Consider the following 13,655-nt stretch of genomic DNA (forward strand, 5'->3'; position numbering starts at 1 on the left):
CATTCCTCCGATCATTGAAGATGTCCCTCGAATGATTGTTATCATCATCAAGTGATGTGTCCCTGCCATTTAGACACTCCTTCGCATAATGGCCGAATTTATTGCAACCAAGGCATCTGCCTTTCCTTCCACCCTTAGATCCGGACTTCCCAATGAAGTGATCTTTAGGTAGGCCATCAGAAGCTTCCGTTGCGCTAGTCTGATAATATTCTCTGCTTTGATTTCACCCTTGGTGAATTTGAAGAGAGATAAGGAATCCACTGATCCTTTTGTCCTTTTCCAACTGTCTTTGGTAATTGCTCTTGCACTCTTACTTGGGCTTTGTCTTCACCTCAACTCTGATACCATGTTATGTTTAAGTATGTTCTATGCTTAGAGCAATTTATTTCAATTTTCATAGTTAGCTCAATATCTTTCCAGATTAGCAATCACATCAGCATTAAAGTAAACTACAGATAGAACATAAACATAAATCGCAGAAGACAGGCCAAGATAAGAGGACACAAGATGTGGCGCTAACCAAGGACAAACCCCAATGTGGGGAAACCCTTTATCAATTCTTCTTATATGTTCTTCAATAGATCAGCAGAGAGGGAGAGAGAAAGAGGTAGTACATTTACAACTGAAGTCAACACTTTGACTTATCTAGATGAGAGCATAGATCATCTCTAAGAAGATGATACATGAGATCAGTTGAAGACATGTTGCTTCAACTGATTATCCAAGGTGACTCCTTCACCTATCATCATGCTGCATCTCGTCATCATGCTGCACCTCACCATGCTGCACCATGCTGCACCATGTTGCACCCATCATCACAATGCTGCATCTCATCATGCTTCATCAATCATGACGGTACCCATCACTGTACTGCATCATGTGCCATTGTTGCACCATGTTGCCATACTGACCTATGTGTTTGCTGCACCTAGCTAGCTTGTTGTCCCTTGCTTGCTTGTTGTCCCTAGCATGCTTGCTTTCCCTGGCATGCTAGTTGTACTTGCTGCACTAAGTATCATGCTGCTGTCCCAATGTGTTATACTAGCAACACTATGAACTTGCTATATCATACTATTGTACCTCACGGTTCACCAATGTGCTACCCCTCATTATGCTATGATACACTTCATCGTTGTACCCATTATGTTGCAGCATTCATCAACATGCTGCTGCAATATATCTGTTGCTTGCAACATCATGCTGCTTCAATGTATCATCATTGTTTTCTCCATCCAAGTGACTGTACTATTATCAACACAGTCCTAACATATGTTGTCTTGCTGGAAAGACTTCAACGTATACCCTTCAGCACTCTTCTCCATGTCATACAAGCCGCTTTCAAACCTTCCTTCCTCCATGGCTGTGACTAGGGCATGCTTGAATAGTCTTCCTTTATATCACCTGGAGGACTGCAGTTAGGGCAGCATAGAGCTTCTCCATAGGGCTGTGTATAGGGCAGCGTAGGGCTCTCCATAGAGCTGCATATAGGGCAACGTAGGGATCTCCAATAAAGCTGTGTATAGGGCAGCGTAGGGCTCTCCATAGAGCTGTGTATAGGGCAGCGTAGGGCTCTCCAATAGAGCTGTGTATAGGGCAGCGTAGGGCTCTCCAATAGAGCTGTGTATAGGGCAGCGTAGGGCTCTCCATAGAGCTGTGTATAGGGCAGCGTAGGGCTTCTCTTTTAGACCAGCAATTAGATCTCTCCTTGCTGCGTTATGTAGGCTTCCTTCACTGCGTTAAAATCTCCTCCATGATAACGTTAGGATCTAGGGCATCCTCTAGGGCAGCATATCCTCTTTAGATCTCTCCTCCCACCAAAAACAAAAGACAAGTGGAGGGGAAGAGATCACCAAGAGGATGTGTGTCCAAATGACTTTCAAGGCATCTCTATTTATACTAAAACGTTGAGCACAAGTGGGGTTTATTTGGTTGCTGGCCGACCTTGACAAATTGTCCCATAACACAAATAAATTCATATCTTCATGAATACTTATCGGAATCAGATGATCTTTAGATCAATCCTACACCTCTCGATGAGAGGGATCCAAGCAAAATATCAGCTGCCATTAATAAGATGACATGGAGTTTGGCCCTAGTTGCCAATTTTAACAAGCAGTGACTATGATTTTTGTAGAGACAGAGATGTTTTAAAAATAGAATGTCTTCTTTAAAAACAAGCACATGCACATGCTGAAGGAATGTCCGCAAGTGCTTTCAGGTAGGGATATAAGCGAGAGGTGCCATTGCAAAACAAGGATAAACCCAAAGTGCATTGGGATTCAAAATAAGCTTGTATGACAACATATTTAAGCAAGACATCTTTGACAAAACTAAAGATGATGAACAATTGGAAAAGACTTACAATCAACAATGCAAAGTCCTCTACAAGAAGTGGAATACAATAGTAATCAAAGAAAAGCAACCTTTGTAAATACTCGTCTAGCAATATAGAAGAAAAGCTTCTTTGGAAAACTAATATGGACAAATACGAAGAGCATCAAGATTCAAAGGAAACATTAAAAAGGAGAAAACTGGGGGAGTGTAGGAATTTACAGGGTAAGTTCCTCAGACAGAACACCAAAGGACACCGCTCACAAACAGATCACAGATCAATACACCAGTATTTTGACGTGGTTAAAACCCTCAAAGAGGGAAACAGTCCACGGCCTGAGCCAACGTGGCCACTTCAGGCAATTTATTAATAAAAGAATGAAAATTTACATATGCTTCTCTCATAGACGGATTACCCTACAAATGACCCTCCATGCTCTTTAAATAAAGATCATGGACCAATCGGGTGTTAAGCCACGGATCAAGTGTCGATAATACCGAGGAGAGAATGAACAGTCAGATCACTACATATCGTGACCGTCGGATTGTAAGTTACAAAATGTACATAGTAAAGAAACACACTTTACCTAACTCTATACCTAACTCTATACTAGACCAAGTTGTACTTAACTATTTCCTATGTGTCGGAATATCCTAACATCCCCCCTTAAGAACAACTTGGGATAGGATTGAAGGATTTACAAATATGACACAATAGGAGAAGGAAGGAGGCACTAGAGCCTATCCCCCCTTAGTGACAACTTCCTGAACTCCAACCATAAATCGAAGTTTAGTGAACTTTGCCTCTGTGAGAACCTTTGTAAAGATGTCTGCAACTTTATCATTTGTTGAACAATATTGCACTTCAAGAACATGGTCGTGAATGAGCTTTCCGATGAAGTGCATGTGCAGTTCAATGTGTTTTCTGCGCTGTTGTTGGACTGGATCTTTGCATAGCTGAATGGCACTTTGATTATCACACCAAAGTGTAGTCGGATGCTGCTGCTGAAAGCCAAACTCTGACAGGATCTGACGAAGCCACAAGGCTTCCTTACTAGCTTCTACGGCACCACGATACTCTGTTTCTGCTGAAGAAAGAGAAATGGCACCTTGTTTCTTGCAAGCCCATGTAATAGGTCCTGAACCAAGAGTGAACACATATCCTGCAATAGACTTCCGATCATCAGGGTCACCAGCCCAATCAAAATCAGTGAAACCAACCAATAAAGGAGATGCTTCGGCACTGTAATGAATCCCAAACTGAACTGTACCTCGAACATAACAAAGTATTCTTTTAGCTGCTTTCCAATGACTTTCACATGGGTTTTGCATAAACCGAGCAACAAGGCCAACAGCAAAGGAAAGGTCAGGACGAGTATGGGTTAGATACAAAAGTTTTCCTACAAGTTGATGATATAAGGTAGCATCAACTTCAGGAGAAATACAAGTGACTGAAAGTTTGACTCCAAACTGAAAGGGAGAAGGGGCTGGCTTATAGTCTTCCATGTGAAAATGGCGTAGAATATCACAGGCATACTTGGACTGAGAAAGGGAAATACCTTCCTTGGATTGCAAGACTTGAAGACCGAGAAAATAATGTAGGTGTCCTAAGTCTGTCATTTCAAACTTCCTTTTAAGGCTAGACTTCACATGGTTTATAAGGTTGGGATCACTACCAGTCAGGATAAGATCATCAACATAAAGAACAAGAATGATAAGAGACTTGCCCACTTTCTTGGTGTAGACAGTATTGTCAGAATGACACCTAGAAAAGCCATTTTCTAAAAGAAAGTTATCCATTTTGGCATACCAAACTCGAGGAGCTTGCTTGAGACCATAAAGGGATTTCTTAAGCCGACATACAAGGCTGGAGTTTGTTTGTATAAAGCCAATAGGTTGTTCCATATAGATTTCTTCATGCAAGTCCCCATGCAAGAAGGCGGATTTAACATCCATTTGATGGACTTCCCATTTGAAAGAGGCAGCAAGGGAAAGAACAAGGCGGATAGAGTTCATTTTGGCAACAGGGGAGAAGGTTTCAGTATAGTCAATGCCTTCAACTTGTGAAAATCCCTTAGCAACAAGACAAGCTTTATGTTTATCAACTTTCCCATCTGGTCCATACTTGGTTCTGTAAACCCATTTGCATCTAACAACTTTTCGTCCCTTTGGTAGAGGAACAAGATCCCATGTATCATTTGCCAATAATGAATGATATTCTTCATTCATAGCTGCTTCCCAATCTGGATGGCCTGAAGCTTCTGCAAAGGTGTCAGGATCATAATTCACTGAAGCTTGAGCCAGTAAAGAAGAGGCTCTCTCGAACTGAGAACGTGTACGTCGCTGATCTGTAGGATCACCGGCAAGATCACCTGCTGCATCCCGAGTAGCACGGACCCATTTTGGAAGCTGAGGAGCTGAAGGAGGATCCTGAGAAGGTGGGGAAGGATTTTCATCCTCGCTTTCATCATCTGAAGAAGAAATATTTTCAAAAGTAGAAGAGATAGGGAGAGGTGGCACATCCGCCGAACTAGGCTCGCAGGCCGATATATTTTCAGCAAACTTTACATCTCTTCTAATGATAACATTTTTGGACTTAAGTGGAATAAGTCTATATCTTTGACATCTTCAAAATATCCAACAAAAACACATTTTTCACTCTTAGGTTCTAAAGCTTTATGTTTCTCATCTGGAATATGGGCCCATGCTTCACTTCCAAAAACACGAAAGTGATTTACATCTGGTTTGATTGAGCTCCATGCTTCTTCTGGAGTGATATTCTTTAAAACCTTATTAGGAATGCGATTTATTATGTAATTTGCACAGTTAATTGCTTCTGCCCAATAATTAAGACTGGGTCCTTTAGATTGAAGCATACAATTAGCCATTTCCTTTAAGGTGCGATTCTTCCTTTCAGCAAAACCATTTTGTTGTGGAGTATATGGAACAGTATGTTGCATTTGAATTCCATTCTCAGTGCAAAAGTTGATGAATGTGTTTTTTACATATTCTCCGCCATTATCAGATCTTAGCTTAAGAATTTGATGTCCAGATTGTTTTTCAACAAAGGCCTTAAAGGCCAAGAACATGTTAAATACTTCACTCTTGAGTTTTAAGAAGTATACCCAAGTGCGTCTGGAGAAATCATCAATGAAAGTTAAGAAATACTTGTAGCCAGAGAATGAAGCAACTGGAAGTGGACCACATAAATCACTATGCACGAGCTGTAAAGGGGCTGAGGCGTGCCAAGAGGCACGTTTTTCAAAACTGTCCCGATGATGTTTTCCGAGTACACATCCGGAACAAACACCATCTCTGCAAGATACCATTGGAAGACCTGTCACCATATTTTCTTTACATAGATTTTGAAGAGAGCGATAGTTTAAGTGACCAAATCGCTCATGCCAAAGTTTGCTCACTTCATCATTATGAGCAACAAATACTGAGGGAAGATTTGATGACCCAAAGTTGTGAAACTTATACAACCTTGTAGAATCATCAGCAATGCCAGTAGCTAAAATCTATCTAGGATCTCTTAGGTCCTTAATTATAACATCGTGAGGTGAAAATTCAATGATTTTACCTTCACCTGAATGGGTTATCTGATATACAGATAGAAGGTTGCAGGATAAGGTTGGAACACACAATACATCATTAAACTGACCATTGTCTAGATGAACAGTTCCAGTCCCTACAACACTAAGAGATCTATCATCACCAACATATATATTTTTGGTGTTACAATCATTTAAAGAAGAAAACATGGCTTTGTTTTTGGCCATGTGATAAGAAGCTCCAGAATCGATGAGCCACTCATGAGAATGAGAAGAAGAAGATACATTTAGTGCATAGCCAGACCGAGATGCTTGACAACCACATGCAGAAAGTGCCATTCCTGAAGATGAAGTTGAAGTTGAAGAGTGTTCCAAATGGATGTTATGCTTCTTCATTGTTGCTTCCAAGGCTTCTATCTTCTTAAAGCATTTGGATTCTAAGTGGCCATCTCAATTACAAAAGTTGCAATGTCTATCAGTCTTCTTCCCTTTGTTTTTATTTGTCTTATCATTTTGTTGAAATGATTTTTCATTTTGAGGCTGAAATTGCTTAGGACCCTTGTTTGGTTTAGGACCATTCTTTTTAGGATACAACTTCTTAGGATTCTTTGGATTTGGTTGCTGCTGGGCGGCTAACGCTTTCTTAGAAGAGTTTCCAAGATGAAAAAGACCAAGGTGTAAGAGTTTTTCTTGTTCTCTTATTAAAGAATCACAAAAGGAATCAAAGGAAGGGGACTTGTAGGTTTGTCCTTGAGAAATGAAGGCTTCTCTTGTAGAATGGAAGGTGGAAACAAACACAGAATAGGCTGATCCCAACTTGGTAAGAATGGAGTAGATAAGGCTACTATCTTCTTTCTTAACCTTAACACCTTCCAAGAGAAGTCTAAGGGTTTTGAACCTGGACAAAAAATCTTCAATGCAAGAAAAATTATTGGGGTCCAATGTAAGCAATTCATTTTCAAGTTGATGGGCTTTAAGTTCATTTTTAATTCCAAAGACTTTAGTAATCTATTGCAGTGCTTCATCAGGAGTATCAAGTTCTGCAATATGGAATCTAAGATCTGGAGAAATAGACATCCCTATCAACCCACGTGCTTATTCTTGCCTATTTTCCCATTTAGCTGCCTTGTCTTAATCTTTCGGTTTAGTCTCTTGGCCTGTGGCTATTCTGTAAAGACCTTTACTTCTAAGTAAATCCACAATGTAGGACCACCATTGGAAGTAGTTGGCGCTGTCAAGAATAACTTGGCATGGACTTTCCATTTTTTTTTTTAAACTGAAGCTATAGATGTTGAAACTAAGTGTTTCAATGGAAAGATCTTGAAAATTAGGCTGTTTCAAAAAAAACGGTTCTGAAAACGGCTTCTGGATGAAGAAGTTATGGCTTTTGGAAGAAAATTTGATGAAGTCGCCGATGAAGTGCGGGAATGTGCGGAAATGAAAAATCCGCCCCCACAAAATGGAGACTTGAACCCAAGACCTCTACTCTCATAAATTAGCTTTGCACCAATTGAGTTATACAAAAAGTTTGAGAGAGAGAGAGGGGGGGTTGATGCTTTAGGTTGCGTGCTTGCTTTAAGAAAGCTCTTTTTCCCTACAAAACAAAAAACACAAAACCCAACAGGGACATACAAAAAAAACGAACCTTACGGCTCGAAGTTAGCTTTAGCCGGAAACTAAATATTTTCAAAAAAAGAACCTTGCGGCTCGAAGTTAGCTTTAGCCGGAAACTAAATATTTTCCTCAATGTTTCTGATTTTCCGAGATCACACTAAGGCGCAGCGGAAAAGAGCATACGCATGAGAAAAATCCTTCCTTTCTGTTTCTGATTTGCCCAGATTGCACAGAGTCGCAGGGCAAAGAGCATACGCAAAAATGAAAAGTATAGATCCGGTAATAAAAAAAGCTAAATAAACCGAAAACCGAAATAAACAGAGAAAAAATAACTGTAAACTGCAAATAAACACTGTATACCTCCAGATCTTAAAAATGACGCAGCTAGGGCTACCGGAAACCTTTTCGCGTGAAACGAAAGGGGTTCCTCACTGGAACAGATGCTCTCAACACAACAGAGCAGTCCTCTCGGCCCGAAAGCAGTCAGAAACAGTAGATCTAGGAAACGGTAGTCGGATGCAGTTCTACCGGCTTCAGATTTGGATCACCAACGGACGCGGCCCTCAAATAGCTCTGATACCATGTAGGAATTTACAGGGTAAGTTCCTCAGACAGAACACCAGAGGACACCGCTCACAAACAGATCACAGATCAATACACCAATGTTTTGACATGGTTAAAACCCTCAAAGAGGGAAACAGTCCACGACCTGAGCCAACGCGGCCACTTCAGGCAATTTATTAATAAAAGAATGAAAATTTACATATGCTTCTCTCATAGACGGATTACCCTACAAATGACCCTCCATGCTCTTTAAATAGAGATCATGGACCAATCGGGTGTTAAGCCACGGATCAAGTGTCGGTAATATCGAGAAGAGAATGAACCGTCGGATCACTACATATCGTGACCGTCGGATTGTAAGTTACAAAATGTACATAGTAAAGAAACACACTTTACCTAACTCTATACTAGACCAAGTTGTACTTAACTATTTCCTATGTGTCGGAATATCCTAACAGAGAGTACAATATTTAGGACTCCTAACACCAGATTTCTTCGTAATACGATGGCATTTATGTCTTGTCCTGTAATTTATATATGCTAGCTTTAGATGTAAGTGTTAACTATTAGTTTTAGTATATTGCTTTTAAGAGTTGAAGCTTACCTCTATAACTATTAAATTATGAACATTTGTAACTTTTGTATAAATGGAAATAGACGTGGAAGAATTAGAAAGAATGCACAGGTGTACAACAGTTTTCTAATTGTGGATGTCTTTTAATTTTAGTTTCTATAAACCTTAGTAATTGATCTATTAAACTTTTCTTGCAATTTGAAGTGTTTCTGAGTTTAACATTTTCGACATATTTTTTCTGCATTTCACACTTCTAAAAACTACCCATGTGCCCTGTTACCAAAAGCAAATATAAACCAGAAAATTCAAAATACATATACTCAAACACACACTTTAGAAATTCAGTAAGAGATTTTAGTCACTAAAGCTATCAAAAATGAATAGAAATATGTGAGTGAACAAAAAGTGACGGCAAGCATCAAATGAACCTCATTATAACAATCACAATAATTAAAACCATTCCTTTATATGATAATATAAGTATATAAATAAGCTCATTGTCATATTTGCAGGTTCTTGTTGCAGAAAAAGAATGTATATTATTCTACAGTCTGGACTGTTGGTGGTTTTGATGACATTTGCCATGGGTTTATTTTAGGAGCTTCAGATCTTGTTGGATCTATATATACTGTCTCTGATATTTATCTGTTTTGGTTCGAAAATGGGATTATGATGTGACTATTATGAAGTCTGATTAGTGATGCGATATGTGGGTGCCTGTACTAGGCAAATATGCTAAGTTTTTGAACTACTGGAAGGACTATTGTATTGGGGGTTATTAATATCCTGATTTTGGGATGTAATAGACAGAGCTGGGACGTGCCATACAACATATGAAGAATGTAATTTCATTTTTTGACAAATGGAATTATGATTTTTTTTGTGGAAAGAAATATAATAATATAAATAATTTAGCAAAGTAAAGAAATGCAAAGAAGATCATGAGAATTGCATTAAATGAAAAATGATATTACTACGCTGCCCAGACATTGAAGGTTAAACCTGCCAGGAACGCTGCAGATTGCAAATCCTCCAACTTCGCCGCTGAAGGATCTTTTCTAATACTGTTCCATCAAGTGAATGGTCTTCTGTTTGTTCTAAAAGAGAATCTTCATTTAACTTAACACTCATGCCGTCTGTTGCATCAGAGGAATCATCATCCGGAAAACCACCTTCATTCATTTGAATTCGATCAAGGTATTCTTGAAGAAGACTCTCCACTCGCCTTTGCAGTGCGAGAGGGATGTTAACCTGAATATAGTGATAGATTATCTCATAATATAAGCTGAAAGTGGATTAAAGATGCTTAGAGAAACAAAAGGAAAAACATTACCCTACGATTGTAAAAAAGCCTAATCCTACCTCCCGTTGTGGGCGCTTGTCATCTAAATCAGGCCTGTAGTTGGGCAATGGGACCTTGCTTACCACCATCACTTTTCCATATTGCTCACTTGAAATCAGCATCAAATTCACCTCAGAGTTAAAGAACTTTAAAATATTTCCATCAGCATAATAAGTGCGATAATATTTAAAGCTGAGAATAGAATTAGAAATGACAAATGGAAGCACCCAATTTTCTTTCTTTCTACTACCTGAAAAGGCCCATTCTTCTTGCAAGAGCTGCAATTTGCTCATAGTCACGCCGATCATTTTTGTCCTTTGAAACAATTTCCTTCTCTTCATTGTTACGAAAGAGCAAGCTAAGCCTCCATTTCCATTCATCAATATTGGCGACAGACGAGCAAGCCTGCAATTTAAGAACGGAAGAACATCCAAAATTGAACAATCAAACCCAAATATTGCTAAAGTTATGCCTAAGACAATTAACATACAGCCTTTGTTTCTTTGCCGTTGTTGAGTGAAATGGACAGACTAAAGATTCAGCCACAAAACAAAGCTAAACCATAGTCAAACTATAGTCTCCCTATAAGAATGCAAGAAAATAAAATCCTGTAATAACTATGCATGAGTAGATTCTACAGTCAACCAAGCATCAAAACCAAAATGAACCTAACCCTATTTTCAAGGATAATGATAAGTTCAATGCTTTGTATGATTTCAAACCAAAAGCTTCAGTTTCAGCTTCAGCAATTAAAATCCTTTGTTCTTCAATAGCTTATTCCAAACATGTTCCACCTAAAGTCTCCCTTCTGTTCCAAAAGATTTCTAAAATTTCTAGCCACAAGTTTATGTATCAAAGCCTACACAACCAGAAAAATAGAGAGTAAATAATCTAAGGCGTGATGGTAGTAAACAAATTGGGAACAACCTAACATCTATATCATTTGGAACCACTACGACATTATCAATTCAAGACAAACAAACATGGTGTTAGTCCAACATTAACTCAAAAATATATCCAATCAATACATGTTTGGAATGCAAAGATACTGTACATTCATAGAAAAAGGATGGAAGAGAATTTGAAGAAAATACAATAACGAAGGGAATTTGACTAAAGCAAACAAGAAGGCAATATAATGACACAATATGTTACGAACTTACAAAAGTAAGCAAGTGAATAGTATAAAAAATAGCCCATATAACAGTTAGTTGGAAGCAGTCATGCATCCTGATGAAATAAGTGGCATAAAACCTGTTCAACGCTGACCAAAAGGAAATTATGCAAGGTCCAATTTTATGATCGTGGGATATATAGGGCTGTAGCATCGTAAAAAAATTGCAGTTCTGAAGTTCCAGGGCTTCAAATAGTGAAATAAGCTATCTCAATGAGTTATGTAAGGGCTCTATCCCTCTCTCGATCGTCCCGTGAGCCCAAAATTTCATCACTTGTTTCATGGCCTCTAAACCCAACATTTATTGTGACTGAAAATGCAGATTAAGCAACGTTTGACTCGTGGTGGACCAATTTAAACAAAACAAAAAAATTACTGGGTTAGAAAAATAGGCAAACATATTGCGATTGCAAATCCCAAAATTTGATATCCCCAACATGAAGTCCAAGTACTGAAAACTATTAGCACTAGCATATTGGCATAGGATCAAATCTTCCCCAGGACAGCCACAGCTTTGAGGGCAATGCAACAAACATTCTTGCAAGCATTGAAAAGGAAGTACAAAAAATAGTGTGTTTTGCAGCAGTTCATGGACTGTGCACATTCGTCAAAGCATGCAAAGACAGACAAATGGACTTTTGCCATTCACAATCAACCCCTTTTTTAAGGGACTTTGTTGAATCCTTTTGGGAGGGTGACTTCAAGAGTACACTGGATTGCGAAGGCGGATGAGTGAAATTGTAAGCTGATACTCTGTGATAATCAAAAATTCGTAAACAGACAGTGCAGACCTCCCAACCTGTGGTGAGAACGTGGGTGGCTAAGAAGCATGGAATTACAGTTTGAGCACTAGCTTTGCCAGCTACGTTTAATTTATCCTCTAACATCCACACAAACCTTTGGTCAACTGAATAATCCAAAATAACATTATGGGCTAAAGTGGTATTAGAACCCAAGTTCTGTGACTTAGGACTCCGATTGCTAAATGTCCTAATATATAAGATATTTCGAGTTTTAAGAGATGCAGGATTGTCTCGTATTTGGTGCATTGATGGTTGTTTGAGGCGTTTCTGCAGTTTGTCCATCTTCGTAATTGATTTTGGAAGTTACTGGCCGCGATTGAGTTAATTTCTGGACGTTTTCCTATATTCCTTCGCAAAATGGGCACTGAAAATTACAAAAATTATCTATTTGGTTTCCATGGTCGAGCCAGTGCAGTACCCAGAGCCGTCAACATTTCATTCCCAGATATTCTTCACGAATATTGAATTCAAGCACACACAAAACCTAAGTTCCCCTACCATGAGCTCAGAACAAATAAAATCAAGAGTGTGGAAAGAGGGTATGAGGATGAAGCTGACAATGTGCTTTTCGAACTCGCATTCATATTCATCGTCAGAGTACTGTTCAACGGTGGAATTATGCCACCCAGAAAACTGTCTTATTCTTCCGGCAAAAAGGATAAAACTTCCACTGGGTTTTCTTCTATGCAATACTCCCATATCACAAAACAGACGCCCTCCATTCTTGCTTCCAAGGCCGTATAAGAAACCCCACGGCCTCAACAATGGCGACTTGCGTAGGAATCTCTGTATTATTGTTACATAACTAGACATTGCCAGACGCAACAGCGCTCCTCTGTGCCAATATTGCTGCAACTGAACATATTATATGAATTACGGGCTATAATTTGACCGTGGGAAACAACGTGATTCAAAGGCCAATTGGAGATCGGTATGTGGATAGATCGTGCCAAGGTCAGGGTTTTAGCTAATAAACCCTTCCGGTCTCGTCGAAATCTCGCAAAGCGGTCGTCCTGATCACATTTTCCATTATATCTCATATTATTATTTATTTGCTATTCTGGTTTTATAGTCGTCTTTTTCTTTTTTTAAGTCGAATATTTTTCATTATGCGAAGAAGCTACATTGATATCTATAGGTTTGCAAAAATGTGTGTTCAAAATTCTACTACCTCATTCCTACTGGATTTTGGATGACGGTTATTCACCTAGATTTTTACATTAACTAAAAAGGATAGAGAAAGTCAAAACAAGAGAGTATCCAGAAATCAGAAAACCATTAAAATCTTCACACAACCTTTAATTATCATGAATCTACAAAAGTGATTAGCATTGGGTTTGTTGGACTATAACATAGGGGAGGAGGCTTTAGAAATTCACATTGAATGTGCCTCTCCATATGTTTCAGATGGGTTAGACGTGACTCCAATCAAGTCGGATTGTCCTGCACCCTCCATTGGTCCCTTTGTAAATCATTGAGGAAGGCAATAATCTTGTTGTGATTTTGTTGTGATCATCATGTTTCTCCTTAAGGATTTGGCCCAACAGTGTTTTTAATTGCTAATGTAAAGTGATTGAATGGATGTATTATGATCTATGCCCCCTAGTATTGCCTGAGACTGGGAGCCAATAAGAGTTTTCTCTAATAAGCTTGAAAAAAAATGTTTCTCTTAGTGCACAATCCTCTTCAGTGTTTGAAA

At 38.9% G+C, this 13,655-nt stretch overlaps 1 protein-coding gene across 4 annotated transcripts in view; it reads right to left on the reverse strand.

Moving 5' to 3' along the window:
- Window positions 1-12,989, reverse strand: part of LOC149228836 (DExH-box ATP-dependent RNA helicase DExH3-like) — a 374,845-nt gene extending 361,856 nt beyond the window's left edge. For 2 of the 4 annotated variants that reach the window (XM_089378388.1, XM_089378389.1), the window contains exons 1-4: window positions 12,515-12,989; window positions 10,230-10,384; window positions 10,000-10,087; window positions 9,640-9,888 (exon numbers count right to left, since the gene is read on the reverse strand). In XM_089378388.1, the coding sequence (XP_089234514.1) occupies window positions 9,640-9,888; window positions 10,000-10,087; window positions 10,230-10,384; window positions 12,515-12,769 (747 nt within the window). In that variant the 5' untranslated portion in view covers window positions 12,770-12,989. The remainder of the gene's footprint in view (window positions 1-9,639; window positions 9,889-9,999; window positions 10,088-10,229; window positions 10,385-12,514) is intronic. The other 2 variants (XM_089378387.1, XM_089378386.1) reach the window with 1 other exon arrangement.
- Window positions 12,990-13,655: the final 666 nt, after the last annotated feature.

The sequence above is a fragment of the Pinus tabuliformis genome, chromosome J (assembly GCF_031772625.1).
Source record: "Pinus tabuliformis cultivar Carrire ecotype Pingquan chromosome J, CPIR1, whole genome shotgun sequence".
NCBI classification, from domain to species: domain Eukaryota; kingdom Viridiplantae; phylum Streptophyta; class Pinopsida; order Pinales; family Pinaceae; genus Pinus; species Pinus tabuliformis.